Source organism: Gopherus flavomarginatus, chromosome 1, assembly GCF_025201925.1.
Source record: "Gopherus flavomarginatus isolate rGopFla2 chromosome 1, rGopFla2.mat.asm, whole genome shotgun sequence".
NCBI classification, from domain to species: Eukaryota; Metazoa; Chordata; order Testudines; family Testudinidae; genus Gopherus; species Gopherus flavomarginatus.
In genome coordinates, this window is record NC_066617.1 from 309,247,849 (window position 1) to 309,267,529 (window position 19,681).

Genomic DNA, 19,681 nt, shown 5'->3' on the forward strand with positions numbered 1-19,681 from the left:
ACCACATCACTTCAGGACATTCAGACCTAGTGCTAAACAGCTTTGTTTTCTTCTATAGCTACTTTCTGTAACAGTAAGTCACACATCATCAAAGATTGTGTGTGTGGTAGTCTTGCTGACACCATCTTTGGCATTGTAGATACTTGTAGAACTGATTCCTATCCATAGTGCTGATACAGTACGGTTCAGTAGCACTGTGAACTGTTATCAGTATCACTAATATTCATCCAAATTTGAAAAGACCCCAGTACATAACTTTTATCATAGATCTTCTAAAGAAGCAATAGACCTGTGTTCCAGCACATTCAAAAATTTATGGCTGTGCTTTGCTGTCTCTCTACTACCTTACTTAACATGTATTTTCCTTTTGATGTTTCTAAATTGTCTTCCAGTGCCAAAAATTTTTATCCAATCGGGAGTGTGGTTCACAAGTTTTGCTTAGTGACTTCTGATTAGATTTCAATTCTTTCACGAACATTGACTCAGTTCTGAAACTGAATTGAAAGTAGACGTTCACACGTAATCTTCTATATGGAAGAAATTGATAGATGTTAGGCTGTCTACAGAACTGAGTAGACAGCATAAACACACAGGGTACATTTAGTTAGCCTTGGCAGAACTCACTTTTTTTTTGTTTGCAATTTCAATAAGTAATATCAATTTAAAATTTTTTTTTTCCAATTTTGACCATTAGTATTCGCAGTGGGGGAAATTATGCTGGGTGGTGTTAGGGTTAGGGTTCGGGTAGTGCTGGTAGCGGAGCTTCTGGGCATGCCTATCACTGACAGCAGAGCAGCAAGGGGCTCCCTGTACAGTTGAGGGGCCCAAGTCACTGGGGTACAAGGTGCAGAGGAGGCTGTGTCCTAGTCCGGCACAGCAGAGACTCCTTGGCCAGGTCTGCAAGGAGGACAACGAGCTGCTGCTGAACGGTTGCTGCCTGGCAGCAATGCTGCATTCCTTGCTGATGACTCTCAGTTCCTGCAGCACCAGGTACACTGGGGAGGCTGCACTCACTCTAACTGTTACCAATGGTAATTTTTTGTCAATTTCAGTGTTTCAGCTGAAGTTGACGTTTACATTGAATCCTGCCAAGCCTATATTTAGTTATCTTCATAGCTATAGAAGCTAGACTCATAATTTGTATTGGTTTAGGTACTGATGCACAGGATGAATTCCCCAGAGTAAAGCATCTGCACCTCAAACTGTTGCAGTCCTGTCCAGAGTGTCTTGCTTTCCTCTTATTAAATATTTTCTATGGGAAGAGTACATTCTATGTAGTGACTCTTAAACAATCTTCTGACAGTATATATACTTATTGGGATGGAATATAGAGAGGTTTGTTCTGCTTTTGGTTTGAAGAGAGATTGGATTAATGCAGATCCTTTGAAGTTGCAGGAAAGGGCATCCCGCTTTAGGAGACAGGATGTCTTGAAAGAGTAGTAATTGGTTACAAAGCCTTATATCTCCAAGTTACTGTGGTGAACATGACCTGGAATAATTATAATGCAATAGCCTTTGTAAAGGTAGTTGGTAGCTTTTAGTTCAATGTCTGGTGGATACATGTGCATAATACAAAATATACTTACTTGACAGACCAACAAGTTTTACTTATTCCACTGGTTTCTCTATTAGTCATGGGTGAGGGCAGTGTGAGGGAACTTTATAATGTTCCTTTCTGTTCACTGCATGTTCTGTGGATAGGTGACTTCATTCTCCAGGGATCTTAATCTAGCATCTAGCAACAGCACAAAATTCACTTTACAAGTTTTCTATTGGCATTTATTTACAATTGCATTGCTTTATAAAGGATGAAAATCTTCAGAGCACAAAACAGCCACTAATTGATACTTTTAGGAAGAAACATCTCTTATCAGTGGGTTATACTATTATTGGCATACAGGGTTTCTTGTGACTTTCTGATCAGGAAAGAGATCTTGGAGTCATCGTGGATAGTTCTCTGAAGACGTCCACGCAGTGTGCAGCGGCAGTCAAAAAAGTGAACAGAATGTTAGGAATCATTAAAAAAGGGATAGAGAATAAGACAGAGAATATCTTATTGCCCTTATATAAATCCATGGAAAGCTCACATCTTGAATACTGCGTACATATGTGGTCTCCTCGTCTCAAAAAAGATGTACTGGCAGAGAAGGGCAACTAAAATGATTAAGGGTTTGGAATGGGAACTCTCCATATGAGGAGAGATTAAAGAGGCTAGGACTTTTCAGCTTGGAAAAGAGAAGACTGAGGGGGGATATGATGAGTGGTGTGGAGAAAGTGAATAAGGAACAGTTATTTACTTGTTCCCATAATATAAGAACTAGGGGCCACCAAATGAAATCAATAGGCAGCAGGTTTAAAACAAATAAAAGGAAGTTCTTCGCACAGCGCACAGTCAACCTGCGGAACTCCTTGCCTGAGGAGGTTGTGAAGGCTAGGACTGTCATAAACAGATAGTTAAGGGTTAATGTCTCTTTTACCTGTAAAGAGTTAACAAACAGTGAACCTGGAACACCTGACCAGAGGACCAATCAGGAGACAAAATACTTTCAAATCTCGGTGGAGGGAAGTCTTTGTGTTGTGTTGTGTTGTGTTGTCTGTTGTTCTCTCGGGGTTCTGAGAGTGACCAGACGTACATACAGGCTCTTTAATCTTCTGTTCACATTTAGTAAGTACAAAATTAGAAAGGTGGTTTTAGTCTTTTGATTGTTTTCTCTATTTGCAAATGTGTATTTTGCTGGAAAGATTTTATCTCTGTTTCTTGTACTTATATACTTAGGCTGGGAGGGAAGATCCCCCTGGTCTAAGTGAAGCTAACAGACCCTGTAACATTTCCCAACTTGATTTTTACTTTTTTTTTCTTTCTTTAATTAAAAGCTTTTTCTTTTAAGAACCTGCTTGATTTTTTGGTTATCTTGTGTGAGACCTGAGCGGAGGGGATCTGTACTCACCAGGGGAATTGATGGGAGAAAGGAGAGGAGGAAAAACCTGATTTCTCTCTGTGCTAGTCACTGTCTCTCTCTCCGGGAGAGAGGAGGCGGGGGAAAGGTGAATTTCCTCTTTGTTTTAGATTTACGGAGCTTGAATCTGTATTGCCTCTTGGTGAGGGGAAAAGAGGAGGGGGGAAGGTGACATTCCTCTCTGTTTTAGGATTCAAGGAGGTGAATCACAGGATCTCCCAGTGTAACCCAGGAAGGGGAGTATCTGGGAGGAAGAAAAGAGGGGGGGGATGGTTTATTTCCCTTTGTTGTGAGATCCAGGGGGTCTGGGTCTTGGGGTCCCCTGGGAAGGTTTTGGGGGGGGACCACAGTGTACCAGGCACTGCAAGTCCTGGTTGGTGGCAGCCTATCAGATCTAACCTGGTAAATAAGCTTAGAGGAATTCATGCTGGTACCCCATCTTTTGGACGCTAAGGTTCAGAGTGGGGGTCATACCATGACAAGGACTATAACAGGGTTTAAAAGAGAACTAGATAAAATTATGGAGGTTAAGTCCATTAATGGCTGTTAGTCAAGATGGGTAAGGAATGGTGTCTGTAGCCTCTGTTTGTCAGAGGATGGAAATAGATGGCAGGAGAGAGATCACTTGATCATTGCCTGTTAAGTTCACTCCCTCTGGGGCACCTGGCATTGGCCACAGTCGGAAGACAGGGTACTGGGCTGGATGGAGCTCTGGTGTGACCCAGTATGGCCTTTCTTATGAAAACAGATACTTCACTACTATACAGTCTAGCCATGGGGTTTAGTAGCTAGTTTGAGTAATTCAGACATAGTGTGGCTTGTTGAAAATATATAAAGCTGCTCCATAATCAGAGCAGTATTATGTACAAGATCATTCTATTAGATTCCAACCATCATACTTTTTTTTTCTCTTTTACAGTCTAAGACCCTAGTCAATTTTTACTGATCTCTGTTAGTTTCTGTGCTTGTTTTTTAGTTACACTTCAGAATTTCTAGATGAAAGGTGCTATCTGTCTGTGTAAAGCAGTCATCTGAATAAACTGTATTTAATGTTTGTGCTATAGAATGCTATATTTGTAATTCAGAACTAAAAACTTCATTTTTTTTGTTTATATAAAAATGAAAATGTTCACATAGTGTATAGCATACTGTTGCCTGAGAAATATTTTCACAACCGCCTGTATAATAATTTGTTTTTGTAGTATTGTAATTATCCATGTTATTGTAGTAATTGCATGTCCAATGCTTCTGTGAATTTGAGATATTTTTTTTTTAAACTGTGCCATTTTAGTTGGTTTGCTGCAATTTTAGAACTTAATTGCTTTCTTTGGAGACTCTAGAAATCGCTGCTTTTGTTTTTCTTTATTGGAATAGTGAACAGACATACTAAAACACAGCATGTTCTTAGTTAAATGCATCAAATTGGCTGAATCAGAGGTCTGCAACATTTTTAAAAAATATATTGGAAGGTTCCAAGCATTCAAGTTAAATTAGCATTCACCTCTTTGTTCTAGGTCATGTTTTACCCAGGTTAGCCCTGTCCTGTGTAGAAACATAAAAATAAATTTAATCTGTCTGTGGAATGGCTCTCCAACTGCTAGTGAAATAAAACCTTATAGCAAAATAAGAAGTCATGTTTTAGAAGTGTTCTAAACAATAAAGAGCAATTTTTAAAAAGTCACCTGTAAATAATTTTGTAGTTCTGATGAAGTAAAATATTATCTGCATATTAATCATTTTTCAATTCTAAACTTTTCCTGCTAATCAGACCTGTTGTAGATCACTGCTGGGGTTTTGGAGTGAGAATTACAGAAATATTTTTATTGTGAAACCTTCTTCACAGTGTATACTTTTACAAGCTCTTCTCTAATATTTTATATGCATATTCTTACGTTGTGACCTGTGCTCCTGTGAGTAGTCCTGTTGAAATCAATGAGACTATTGGCACAAATAAATATCTGTAGATTTGAGCCCAAGGACAGACTTACTGTAAACAGTGACTTGGAAAATGTGACTTGGGGGGAGAGATAGCTCAGTGGTTTGAGCATTGGCCAGCTAAACCCAGGGTTGTGAGTTCAGCCCTTGAGGGGGCCTTTGGGGGATTGGTCCTGCTTTGAGCAGGGGGTTGGACTAGATGATCTTCTGAGGTCCCTTCCAACCCTAATTAAAAAAAAAAAAATGTGTGAGTACAAATTAATCTTGTCACCTGTTTATGGCACTCACCAGATTTCATGATTGTGCAATTTACTATTCTGAACAGCCCTGATGATCATGCTTATACTCTGTTCCAGCAAACCTACTTACATCAAATATCTTGACAAAGCAGCTTTGAGGAAAATAAAGGTTCTAGTTTGAGCTATTGTTCTTTTCTAGTTCAGCTCTGTTCTCTTCTTCCCCTGGCAGTAATGGTAACAGCAGTAGCTGGAGCAGTCTTGGTTTAGAAGGAGATATGTATGAGGAGAATTTATCCTTTCCAACATCAGACAGGTTGGTCGAGTCCAAAAATTTAAACAGATAGGTTCCTCATAATTAATGCATGAAATCATCACTTTCGAAGATGAGGGGGATACAATTAATGTGTTAATCTGATACATTATCAGCGTGCTGTTTTCACTTAATCATGACAATGAATTCATACTGAATGGATAAATTCTGCTGTGCTAAAATGCAAATATCTAATTGCAAAATGAAAAATACCTTTTGTGCATGTTCTGCTTTGCTAGTCTATAAATCGTTCATTTGCTTTGTCATGCAGACAAGAGAGCTTGCTTCCTACAGGATTTCTGTTTTGTTTTTTCTTTTGCTTCAGCTTATGAAAACTTTTTGAATTGTTTTATAATGGAGTCTTTATGAACAATATAAGCTGAAAGAATGCAGTGAACTATTTTGTTTTTTGTAATTAAGCTAAAATAAACTTTCCTGCTTACTCAAAAGTAGAAACATGCTTTTTTTTCCTTTTTAAAATTCCTTAGAATTTTTTTTCATATTAAGGTAGGATTTCTTTATTAGTCTTTTTTAAACCTTGGGAGCTTGTTAACAAACCCAATTGCAACATGAAATGGTGTAAGAAGCAAAGATGCTTTTTCATGGTCATATTCCTTTTCTCTTTAACACTCATCACTGATTCTTAGGATTGGCTCCACCCATCATGAATGTATTGGGTATCTGTTTATTCTTTGATATTTTATTTTTAAAATCCAGTGATGGAACAGAAGATAAAGATGAAGACCCCAAGAATGCTGTAGAAGGTAATGATGATTTCAGTATAGGTTGCTGTAACTGACTTTTATAATTTACATGGGTTATTTTGGTAGTACACACACAGAAATATGACAAGCCTGTAATACAAAGGCATTTAGATAGCACACATCAAGTAAGTGTAAAGAGATATTGTTAATCTAGAACCATTTAGGGTATGTCTACCCTGCATCTTGGAGGGAGCGTCCCAGCGTGGCTCCACAAACTTGAAATAGCGGGGATTAGCATCCTAAAATAGCTGTGTAGATGTTGCTTTGGTGTTGCTACTCAGGCTGGATCTTGGTGGGCTTGAGAGCCTGAATGACAGCCTGAGTTGCAACATCAAACCATGTCTACAGAGCTATTTTTAGCATGCTAGCAAAGCCCTGCTAGTGTGAGTTTGTGGACCCGGACTGGGAGGCTCTCTTCCAGATGCAGTGTAGATACACCTATAAACACTTTCTAATGCCCTTTAAACTATGGTATATGGAAAATATAGGTTACAGTGCTGTTCAGATAATATGTACCTTTATTCACTCTGTCTAGCTCATTGGAAGTGTAAATTCATGTCTGTCATCATTCTGTGGCAGATATTAAATACAGGTGGTTTTAGCATTTCTGCAAGGACTGTATTGAGTGCACATTGGCCCAGATTCTCTGATGTGCTGTTTCCTTTTACTGAAGCACAGAATAGGATCTGTCAGGGAATTTGTTACAGCTCGTTACTTCTGAGGGTAACTCTGCACTGGCTCCAGTGTAGATGTGAGCCGCCAAAGGATTTTACACCAGCAGAGGATAGCTAAAATACACCGTGCTCTGGGCATGCTCCTTTCCTGTCCCTGAGAAGGGCTGCTAGGATGATTAGAGGAATGGAAAACATACTTTGAGAGGAGACTCCCGGAGCTTGGCTTGTTTAGCCTAACCAAACGAAGGCTGAGGGGAGATATGACTGCAGTATAGATACATCAGAGGGATAAGTATGAGGGAGGGAGAGGCAGTATTTAAGTTAAGCACCAGTGTTGACACAAGAACAAATGGATATAAGCTGCCATCAACAAGTTTAGGCTTGAAATTAGACAAAGGGTTCTAATCATCAGAGGAGTGAAGTTCGGAAACAGCCTTCCCAAAGGGAGCAGTGGGACCAAAAAACGCAAGTTTCAAAATTGAGCTTGGTGAGTTTATGGAGAGGGTGTTATGATGAGCTTGCCTACAGTGGCGTGTGGCCCATCTGTGACTGCTAGTAACAAATATCTGCAACAGCCAAAACAGGACACTAAATGGAGAGGGCTCTGAGTTACTACATAGAATTCTTTCCCAGGTGTCTGGCTGGTTGGTGTTGCCGACATGCTCAGGGTCCAGCTGATCACCATGTTAGGGTTGGGAAAGAATTTTGGGTCAGATTGGCAGAGATCCTGCCTTCCTCTGCAGCCTGAGGCACAGATCTTTTGCTGATTTAAGCTAGAGTAAATGGTAGATTCTCTGTAACATAAAGTCTTTAAATCATTTTGAGAACTTCAGTAACTCAACCAGAGGATATGGTTCTGTTACAGCAGTAGGTGGGTAAGAATCTGTGATGTATAGGAGATTAGACTAGATGATCATGTTAGTCTCTTCTGGCCTTAAAATCTATAGGTCTGTGAGCCGGGGCCAGATGAAGTGTAGAGGCTTGTGTTAGAGCTGGTTATGACATTGCTGTGCCAGCTGATACTCCCATGTATTGGGAAGATGTTTTAGATGGGACCACAAGGAGTTTGCTTACTGACAAGGCCTCCCAAGTGTGAAAGAATAAATCTCTAGTTAACTCTTTCCACTAGGGAGTGAATTTTGCTGTCCAACTTCAGAGTGACTTGATGTGGGGAAACATACTTTCTGATGTGGAATACAACCACGGTCTTTTGAAAAAATAAATTAGTAAATGTTCAGGAAAAGTAAAGAAAATTTGGCTAGCTATTAAACATCTGCAAGAATCTGAAGGAGATGATTGACTAAATTAATCCTGCTTCTCCCATCTTTTATCTACACAGTTATCTTTTTAAAAGCTAATACCTTTTGTGTAATGTAGTCAAATTGTATTCTGCTCTGTAGGTATACTTCAGGGCCTTCAATAATAAATTGTTAGATTTCCTTGTGTTTCCTACTTGATTGAAAGAGCCTTAAATTGTAGTATCACCAAGTGGCTTATAAGTAAAACACTTCTTGATCTTTAACTTTTTACATAATTCCAAAATGTTTTCTAGAGTTTAATATATTACTCTTTTATTATGAAATTTTATGGTCCATTTTTCTAGTGCAGCTATTTCCATTTTACCAAGGTATCCACTCATCATTCAATGGAGAGAATTGTTATTTATTATCATTTTATTGCTTGCGTTCCAGTATCACCCAAAGACCACAGTCAGGATTGTGACCCTTTGTGCATGCTGAGCAAACACACAGGTAGGATAACCCCTGCCCTGAAGAACTTTAGAGAGTGTCACAGTATGTATCATGTCAGTCACTAGTTCGGTCTTCTCTAAACCAAGGGATGGGTGAGGTAATATCTTTTGTTGGACCAACTTCTGTTGATGAAAGAGATAAGCTTTCAAGCCTATGCAGAGCTCTTCTTCTGGTTAGAACTCTGTGTTAGCGCAGAAGCTGTCTTGCCAACAGAAGTTGGTTCAATAAAAAATATCAGCTCACCCACTTTCTAATGTGCTGGGGAGTGCTTGACCCCAGACTCCACCCCTACTCCTGTCCTTCCCCTAAGGCCCCCACCTCACCTCTTCCCACCCCTGCTCCACCCCCACCCACTTCTTCCCACCCCACCCCTTCCTTGCTCCCCCTTCAACCCCCCCCCCCAGCCTCCTGCAGGCTGCAAAACAGCTGATTGCAGCAGGTGGAAGACTCAGGGCGGGAGGGGGAGGTGCTGATTGGTGGGGCTTGCTAGTGGGCAGGAGGCACTGAGGGGAGCAGGAAGTTCCAATGGGGGCGCTGCCAGTGGGTGCTCAGCACCCACCATTTTTCCCCACAGAGTCCGCACCTATGACCTCACCCACTTTGTCTCTTTAATATCCTGGGACCAGCACAGACGCATCAACACTGCGAACATTCTCTAAGCTAATTTTATTTGAGGTACCTTTCCAGCTATAGGATTTCTGGGTGAAGGTCTTCAGTTTCCTCAGTTAATAATTAGCATGTAATCACTGGGCAAGTCCATCATATGTAGACATGTTACCACATCGCTTTCAATCCATTTGAGTATCAGGGATTTTCTGAAATTAGCATTTTCCTCCTATGACATGTCAAGCTTCCAGGCATATAGCCAAATCATTTTTCCATTGCCTGCTAAATGCGTACCTACTATTAGTGCTTGGTTCCCCCATTGTCAGTTACACTCCTTTCTTTTCCTCCCAGAGAGCAGGCAGTCCTCTTCATTGCAGGATCTCTCTTCTCCCTTGCTGAGCTTTGCCACATTGGTGTGAATTTCAATTAAATTGTGTGCTACAATAGAATTATATAAATTATAGACTTTCATGGAATAGAAGCTAAACTGATATAAACCGTGTATTTTAATACAGGCATTTAATACAAATAGTCATATATCTGGGAAGAATGTAAGCCATACGTAGAGGAAGGGGGACTGCATTTTGGAAAGCCGTGGCTCCAAAAAGGGCACAATGATCATCACAGATAACCAACTAAATATGAGCTGCCTTTGTGATGCTGTGGCAGAAAGGACTAACATAATGCTTAGTTATATTAATAGCGGAACATCAAGCAGGAATAGGGAGGTGGCTATTGCCTCTCTGTCTAGCATTGGTGAGATGATGTCTGGAATAGTGCACCTAGTTCTGGTACCTATACTTTAAAAAAGATCTTGAAAAACTGGAGATGACTCAGAAAAGAGTGGAAAGTATGGTTTGAGTTCTGGAAAAATGTGTCTCTCAGTGAAATGTTAAAGGAGCTTGGTCAACTTAGTGTTTGTATGGAAGGCTAAGAGGCAGTTTGATCAGTGTGTAATTTGTACAGAGAGAAGTTATATTATACTAAAGTGCTATTTAATCTAGTAGTTGAGGGTTTAACAACAAGCAGTGGTTGGAAGTTGAAGTTAGCAAATGTCAGGCTGGAAGTAGAATGCAGATTTTTAACTATGAGAGCAATTAATCATTCAAACATATTACCAGGGGATGTGGTAAATTTTCCATCATTTGGACTCTTTAAATCAAGATTAGATTTCTTTCTGCCTTCAGGTATGCTTTAGTTCAGCCACAGGTTATGGAGGAGTGATGCTTTCCCTTCCCCATCCCAGCCTGTGTAGGAGAATAGGACGCTTTCAGACCAGTGTTTTTTCTAATCTCTGCTACTTGATCGAAATATGTTTGTTAAAATGAGAGTTAAAAATCATTTATTTAATATATACATTCTCATTAAATATCTAGTTCACCTGTCTCAAAAGTCTGCGGTTGACTTGCAGATTTGATCATTTGCATTTTATTTTTAATATTAGGTGTGGGGCAGGTAGGAAAGGCATTGCTAATAGTGAATGTTGACATGGAACCACATATGGTGGACCCCCAGCTGAGAACAACCTTGCAGTGGCTGGCAGCTTCCGAAACAGAGGTATCTGAGCTTCGTTTTCATGACACTGCTACGAAGGAATTCATTCTTGTGAGTACTGCGGTGTTGCCATGTGATTGCAAAGTGTGATTAGATTTTTTATAGTATTTATTATCTGTTTCTGCTGCATTTGCCAATGAAGTACGAGGTATTCAGAAAAATTGCTCACTTGTTTTAATCCTTAGAGAGAGTGAGAGCCTGTTTGTCTCTGAATATAGCATATACAGAATTGTATCAAGTGCTCAGTTAACCATATATTTTAATGACTTATTTCATTTAAATGTAATCAAAAGCAGATAAAATATAAGAACTTCCCTTTAACTGAATAGACTGCATTTTCAAGCATTATTTTTGCAGCATTTGTTTCAGTTAGCAAAAAATTGACCCTTGTCATTGCCAAGATGTTATCCGCACAAGTGAACTTAAATTGCAATTATTTGGTTTACAGAAGGGATCGACAACCTTTCCAAAGTGCTGTGCCAAGTCTTCATTTATTCACTCTAATTTAAGATTTCGCGTGTCAGTAATTCATTTCACCGTTTTTAGAAGGTCTCTTTCTATAAGTCTATAATCTAGAACTAAACTATTGTTGTATGTAAAGTAAATAAGGTTTTTAAAATATTTAAGAAGCTTCATTTAAAATTAAATTAAAATGCAGAGCCCCCTTTTCAGTGGCCAGGACCCGTGCAGTGTGAGTGCCACTGAAAATCAGCTTGCGTGCCGCCTTCGACACACATGCCATAGGTTGCCTACCCCTGGTTTATAGCTTAGTTTAATATGTTGATTGTACAAATCTCATTACAGTTGTGAATGTACATTTATTAGCAACAGAAGAAAAAATTACACTTAAAATCAAGTTTAAATAGAAGTTAATTTTCATTCCGGAGACTATTATAAAGCAAATAGTTTGAAGAAAAGGCTTAAAATAAATTGTCCACATTTTCCTATTTAAACAGTTTTTTGATTGTGTGTTTGTACACCATGCATTTATTATGTAACCAAGAAGAATGAAGGTTAAAAGAAGCCCAGGGTTTTGCATGTGCCTTTGGGGAGAGCCAAAGTATTGTAAGAGAGACTAACCTGGCAATCCCTCCACTTCTGATAGATTTAGAAATGTGTTCCTCTTATTGTTATGGTTATGCAGTGACAGTCACGCCTATTCATGATTAAATATTGTATTAAATGTACAAATATGTTAAATTACAGTCTTCTGAGTCACCTTTGAGAAGACAGCTGCCTTTGGGAAATAGTGGCTTTTAGCAAGTTTGGGAAATGTAACCACAAAATTAGTGTGCTATAAAAAGTGAATCATTTAATGAAAGCGTGGACTTCTTTTGTTTCCAAGTAGTGAGACTGGTAAGAATGGTGTCCTGTCAAATGTTCTACTTTTCATGCTGTTGACATGTAAAGAGAGAGGTTACCCCTTAACATAATGCCATTCATCTTAGAATGAAGATCTTGACAAGATAATTTGTGATAAGTGTATTTATATCTAAGAAAGCATAAGACTACTGTGTTTTGGATCATTTCGATTGCTAGATATGTTGACATTTCAACCTAATTAGTGCTTCATGAAGTTCAAGCAGCTAAAGCAGTTGTTTTGTACTGTCCCAGGAAAAGCAGGTAGATGGAACAACCAGTTTTTATTTCTAAACTCTTTGTGTGGAAAAACTCATGTACTGATTTAAAGAACTCCAGAAGATTGCAGAATAATTAATAGGCATATTGAAAAATGTGTATTCAGTATTCCATTTCTTGAAGGTAGATAAAAATAATTTAAATGACAACATAAAACTCGTATTTCTAATGAAAATCAAAAATTAGGAGTAAGAGTGAATTTTATGTCTACTGTGAACTTGAAAAGGGATCTTATCAAGAGGATTTATCTTCTGCATTCTGTTTGCCTCCATTAGCTGTGGAGATGTTTTCCAAATTTCATTTCATTTTCCTGTTGTGTTTGTCAGTTTCCTCAGTGCTTTAAGGATAGTGTTTCACTGCTCAATTGTCATATGCATGATTCAAAGCCCGTTCAAGTTCTGTGATAGTCTTTGCATTGAATTGAATGGGTTTTGGATCAGACCCTATACTTCTGCTTGGGAATCTGTTTCGTTTCATCTATCATTCTTTCCCTTCCTTTCATACTTTTTTTATTATAACTTGTTATTTTAAGCATTTATATAGCACCCATGGCATGGTGATGGAACCCATATAAATGCCTGTATTTATAGTAATACTACTTGTACCAAGTGAACATGAGAGTCAGGGAAAGATCAGCTGAATGGTAGAAGCCTCTGCATACTTAGCACATCTCTCTTTTACCCTCATCTCTTTACCTACTCTGATTTTCTTAGGTGTCAGACTTGGAGTACTAATACTTGAATTCTCACAGGAAGGGATCTGGATGAGCTGGTGTTAGAATAAATGTTGGCTGAATGTGCATTTATCTTTAGATACCTCTTGTATTTAGAGGAACGCTCTAGAAAAGAGGTGAATATACACTCCTAGACATTCTGGAGAGCGGCAAGACAGTACATATGGCTTATCCATATGACATTGCCACTTCTCAACTTTAAGATGACACTGAATTAACTAACATACAACTTGCAGGTGTTACGTTCCCAGATCACGGATGGTTTTCAAACCTGGGCTTTATTAAACTTAGAATAAAACTCCAAACTAACACAATTTTTGCAATCCCCACTCCAGCATAGTCTCAGGAGACCACACGTTGTTTCCCAATTGTGTAATCATTAATCTCTTTGGCAGAGCTTCAGACCCCTAAAGGGATAGGACAATAGATGTAAGTGACAGGGCTCAGGTAAACATAATCCTGGCATGCCATTATGAGTGCTACAATGGGAGGTAGTGGTCACACAGTCCAGAAAGCATCAGAATATGGACTGACTATTGAAACCAGATATTGTATATTGCTTAAGCTTTTCCAGTAACTTATTTTGAAGCAGGTTGAAATATTTGAATTACCACAGGTAAAAAATTAGAATACTGTAGTAACATGTTGGGTGAAATCAAATGGGATAACAATGGGGAGTCAGAGGATATACTGGGGAAATAGAGTGCCTCTCACAGATTTATAACCTTTTCATGTACCATGTGAGATTTATGCTTGAACTTAACTAACAAACGACGACCAGGTCAGTCTGATCCAATAACACTTATCATCTTCCTATGGTTTGAAGCAAGGTAGCATCAGTGTCATTTCTGGATAACTCAGAAAACTGTCATCAGAGGATTGAAAGTTTGGAGGATGAAAGATTTTCTAAAGTGATTCTTAAAATTTCATTTGTTCTTATTCATCTGGACTTCATTCCTGTTATAGTTTGTGTGGACAGTTTATCCAGAGCCCCACTTCAGAATCAGGGCATTAATCTTAATTTCGAGGTTTCCTTAAAAAATCAAACAAAAAAAACCCCTTGATTCCTATGCACAATTTCTTCATCTGTAAAATTGGAAAATGCTGCTTATCTGGCTTCTCAAAGCACTTTATGTAGCACTGCATAAACGCTAGTTGTTGTCATTTATTATTTATTAACATTATTTCATAGAATCATAGACTATCAGGGCTGGAAGGGACCTCAGGAGGTCATCTAGTCCAACCCCCTGCTCAAAGCAGGACCTAATCCCCCGCTAAATCATTTCTTCAAGATATGATGATTACCCTCCATAAAAACATTTTTAACATTCCCAACAAACAATCCTATATATTAACCAGTAAACACCAAGCATACTAGTCCTAATTCTAGGACCTAGAGCAGGGGTAGGCAACCTATGGCACGTGGCTGAAGGCGGCACGCAAGCTGATTTTCAGTGGCACTCACACTGCCTGGGTCCTGGCCACTGGTCTGGGGGGCTCTGCATTTTAATTTAATTTTAAATGATGCTTCTTAAACATTTTAAAGACTTTATTTACTTTACATACAACAATAGTTTAGTTATATATTATAGACTTATAGAAAGAGACCTTCTAAAAACATTAAAATGTATTACTCGGCACACCACTTCTGAAAGGTTACTGACCCCTGACCAAGAGTAACTCCTTTGATTTCAATTCTTTCAGTGAATTAAAAACACCAAACTTCCAAACTCTGTGCATTTCACGTCTTTATTTTGTATTTATTCTGTTTGCTGCTTTTGTGCCTATGAACAGGGCCCTATTGTGCTAGGTTCTGTACAGTAATGGTAGAGTAGTAGTATGTAGTGTAGTAGACAGTTCCTGCTCTGAAGATGATATAATATAAATAAGATTTAAAAGTAAACAGGGCAGTGTTTTAACCCCACAAGGTCTGTTTATAAAGAATATGATGTAGTTGTTTAAATACAGTATTGGGGGTGGGGATTGTGGGCATACAAGCTGATTTTCAAAAATAGGTGCCTAAAATTTCATGCCTCTAAATCCTTATTTAGGTACTTAAGTTACCTACTATTCAGAAGTACACAGCACAGCCCCAACTGGAATCCTAATGTATAAATAGAAGTACTTCAGAAATAGCCCTCAGGTGAGATGCCCCTGAATTGAAATTGACAATCCTTGACACCAAGAGAACAGAGCAACTCCTACTAAAAGATCTCATAAAATCTGAACATATGACCTATATCCTTCCCCTTTGGGGCTTACTGTCTTGGGGCTTGTCACAGTGAATTTAATACACATTAGATCAGGCCCTTAACTAATTTAAAAAAGGGGGGAAAAAAATCAAATTTTTGATTTAATCAAATTTGTTTTTTTAACCAAATGATAACTCACTTAATGAAAACAACTCTCATCTCCGTATCATGCACACTTAATAAAGCTACCGTATCCCTTTTCTGTAAACCCAACAAAGAACCCATTATTCTTAACACTTGCTATCAGTCATCAAATGCAGTAACAGGAAGCTCAAGAGAGTTCTGGAAAATGTACAATTTTAAAAAAAGACAGTGAGCAATATAAATAGTTCTAATAAACATGACAGTCATTTATAGAGGGAGACATAATTACAACTGCTGACTCAAAGGAACAAAATTGAACCTAACTATTGGAGTCCTGGCCTCCATCCACCCATTTAAAAATTCCTCATTTCTGCTTGAGTAAACTGAAATATATAGCTGTTCTAATGACAGTAGGAAATAGAATAGTCTGATGAAGAAAGTAGGGCTTGACCTTTGAACCCTGAATTGAAACAATAAGATTTAGAAGAGCCAGATGCCGTCTTTGCGTCTTTGTTTTATTATATTTTTACTTTCCCAGGATATGAATTCCAAAAACTGATAAAGCGTTTACAATATATTTTTACTTAATCACTAGAAAATAATCCTGTTTAAGAATGTCAGCCAAATTTATGTTTGGATTATGACAAATGAGCAGCTTCACTTCTGGAATCTTCATGAAATAGTTATGCTGTATAATATAAAACTTAGTGTGGTCACTCTGCATTATTTTAAATCTGATGCCCAGATATTTTTTCGACAGTTTAGTCAATTTTTGCATGTATATGTGCATCAGAGTTGTGTCTTGTAGGATTCTATAGGATATACAGGTAATAAAAAACCTATACAATTAAATAATTCTACAGATTTAAACAGTAATTTCTTAGAACGCTGTTGGCTTCTTTCTGGTTGAATTCTGTAGGAATTTTACTTGAGGAATTTCACTCAGGTTAGTGCATTAAAGAGAGCACTCCCTGTTAGAGCAAGTGGTTGATTTTTCCTATTTGTTTTTCTATTGGGGTCTGAAAAAGAAAAAAAAAATCAGTTTGGTTTTCTTACCAAAATTAAGAACTGACGTTTTTTTTGGTTTGGGTCAAATGAACCATTTTGTTTGATCAGAAACTGAATTTTTGTTTTGTTTTCCATACCTGGCTGTTTTTGTGTGGTTTTCAGCTGTTTGTTTATTTGTGGGGGGAAGGGGGATTAACTGAGCTAAATGAAATGCTGTTTCAAAGTGAAAAGTGAAAAAATGTGTTATGACTTTTTTGAATTTTTTTCTTTTTTTCTTTTTTTTTGGTTGGCCATAACTGTTTTCCAAATTCAACATCATTTGCTAATAGTTTCCCTGCCTCAAAAAATTAAATTTAATATTTGCCAGTTTTTTAATATTTGCCCAGGTCTACTCTCCTCATTTAGACAAGAGTGGTAGATGTGCTATAAACCTATTTCTTTTGTATTTTAACTTCCTCTTGATGTGGAATATTTGTTAGAGAGGGGATTCAAGCTGGACTAGCAGCCTTCAGTTACTGAAGACAAGCATGGATGAGCTAAATGTAAAGAAAAACAATGAGTGCAATGGTGGAAGAAACCAGAATAAAAGGTTGTAAAACTTGAGGCTTGTAAAACATGCTAATTTGTTACTGTCTCCCAGTGCTTAGTATATATCTAATATATGAGGATTCCTGGTTCAGACCTCTGAAGGAAAAGTAGTTTCCAACTACACTTACTCTGCCTGTAAGTGGAAGTTCAATTTATACTTTTGTTTGTTTTCTTTGGAGACATTGAAATTTCCTAACTGGAGACTGTGTTTCCATTGAGGGCAGAGTGTATATATACCAACCAAACCACACTATATGTTGTGAAAGGAAAATCCACATCCTTATATTAATCCTTACTTTTTTCTTTTACAGTATTACATGTGTACTGTTGAGGGTGGTGGCAAATGTATTAATCTTATGTTCAGAATTTCCTGTTTTTTGCAACCCCCATGAACCACAGACCACATTGCTGTGGGACCATATCACTTGAAAATATCACTTCCTTGAGAAGAAATTTTTATGGAAACTAACTTAAAAAAAAGTTTGGTCCTTGAGGAAGTTTTGTTTTTATAGCTGTGGAATAATGTTTAACTCTTCACAGCTGGTTTTCTAATAAGAACTGATGTTTCAAGGAGAATTTTCATAACTGTCAGTCATTCACGCTATTTATTTCACTAGCTTAAATATTTTGTTGTTGTTTCTCTAGCTTTCAAAAAGACTGAGAGAGAGAGGCTGGAAAGTGGGAGATCTCTTGCAAGCAGTGCTGAAATACTGTGAAATGATGGAGAAGATGTCTGATGGGGATAGACTTCTGAATAAACCTTTATTTGGCTGGCTTCTGGAAAATGTCTGAAAAATCCAAAGACCCAATATTCTTCCCTTCATTCCTCCTTTAGAAGGAGACATGAAGGACAAAGATGTATAGCGTTAAAATTTAACTGATGAATGGTCTATTAACTGTCAACATTTTAAGAGGCTTTGGGGTGAAAGTAAATATAGCTGTTCTGTAAGTATTTTGTGATGCTGTATACGGTATGTTTATCCAGTGCATATCTTCATAATTGATATCAGGGTATTGTGTCCATCCACGCATATTTGTATATACTGCTGTGTTCAGACTATAGAATGTGTATGACGAAAGATCTTATCCATGGACAATAGCTGACAAGTGATAAAACAGGTTATGCAGGGATTCCCACTGTATTGGTATAGTTTATAATTGGAGGCATACCATATTAATAGCATTATTAAGTTTGAATTGCTGAAGAAACATGTTTCAATTTTACATACAACCATTTTTATTGCAAATTCTATGTTTTGAAGCATTTTGATATGTTGGTATGACATACTAATGCATTAAAAATAGCAAGTACTTGGAGATTTTCCTCTTGGAATTTTGCCATCTTTTCAGAAAAACAGTTCCTTATCCCTAATTCTCCACAGATAAAGGATTTTTGTGTCACAAACTGATCTTCTGAATAAGGACCACTTTAAAATAGTAAAGTTTCTTAAAATATAAAGAGAAAAGTTTTTTGCAAATTGTCATTTTTCTTCAATAACTTTTGCTAAAATTCTTGCTTTAAAGGAAGCCATTCAATCAAGTCTTTTAACAAATGGAACTGTGAGTTTGGTTACTAATGCTGTCTACTTGTCCTGTGGTTGAAGGGTTTGTCTGTGTCTTTACATGCCTATTGGTTCATAAGTGCCAATAGTCATCTTGTTTCGTTTTACGGACCCTTTAGGGGATAAAGTGTTCCCTGACGAATACCAGGATGCTATGTAAAAAGTGATGTCACTGCAAGAGAATAATGAGGCCTTATCTATTTTGGGTGGCTATAGGAATTTAAACATCCAGCTGACTTGAAAGGATTGTAGCTGTTTAAATCACCAAATTTAGAACCAGATCCTGAGAAGTTGAGAACTTACAATGGAAATTGCATATGCTCAGCAACTCTCACAATTTCGTCTTTGGTTATAGATAAGGGTCCATGCATAGGGCTGGTGAACCCACCAGCAATTTCCTTGCAGTGCCATTGTGCTTTGAAAAAGTATGCGAGTGCTCATCTTTTATCCATTACAGTAATCTGTAAAAAGACCACCCCCGCCAACATTGGAATATATATAAAAAGTTAATATATACAACCTAGACCACTGACACTAGTTTAAATTTCCAGTTTCTAATGTCTGCCCAGGTACTGTTACCCGAGTTTAAATTCATGTTGATGTATCATCTCATTAATTGAAAAAATCAGTTGGTGCCTCATGGCAAAATTTAAAAAAAATCTATTTAGAGATCATTTTGTTTCATATGGGCAATTTGATCTAGTTGATTTAAGCATAGCACAAGGAGACAGTTCTAATCCTAGTTTTGCTTCTGATTTGCTGTGTGCCCTTGCCCAAATTACTTAACTTCTTTGTCTTAAGTCCCCCAATGTGTATAATGCAACTAATGACCATTGTTTTTACAGTGCTTTGAAAATATGAAGAATTAAGGTTTGTTGTTTTGTCATCCTCCCCGAGCCCCACTCCTCTCCCTCCCCAAAAAAGGATATTTTTCAGGGGCTTTTGTTTTCCTGGTATGTGTGCATGTTTGTGGTTGGTTGATTGGCTTTTTTGTTTTCTTTTTTTTTTTTTCCCCCCAGAACATTG

General features: G+C 37.8%; 1 protein-coding gene across 8 annotated transcripts in view; it reads left to right on the forward strand.

The window, feature by feature from the left end:
- AKAP11 (A-kinase anchoring protein 11) overlaps positions 1–18,410 on the forward strand; it is a 61,178-nt gene extending 42,768 nt beyond the window's left edge. For 3 of the 8 annotated variants that reach the window (XM_050946739.1, XM_050946740.1, XM_050946745.1), the window contains exons 9-12: positions 5,361–5,444; positions 6,159–6,205; positions 10,681–10,841; positions 17,739–18,410. In XM_050946739.1, coding sequence (XP_050802696.1) covers positions 5,361–5,444; positions 6,159–6,205; positions 10,681–10,841; positions 17,739–17,885 — 439 coding nt within the window. In that variant the 3' untranslated portion in view covers positions 17,886–18,410. Of the gene's footprint in view, positions 1–5,360; positions 5,445–6,158; positions 6,206–10,680; positions 10,842–17,738 lie in introns of those variants that run through there. The other 5 variants (XM_050946753.1, XM_050946763.1, XR_007773514.1 and 2 more) reach the window with 5 other exon arrangements.
- Positions 18,411–19,681: the final 1,271 nt, after the last annotated feature.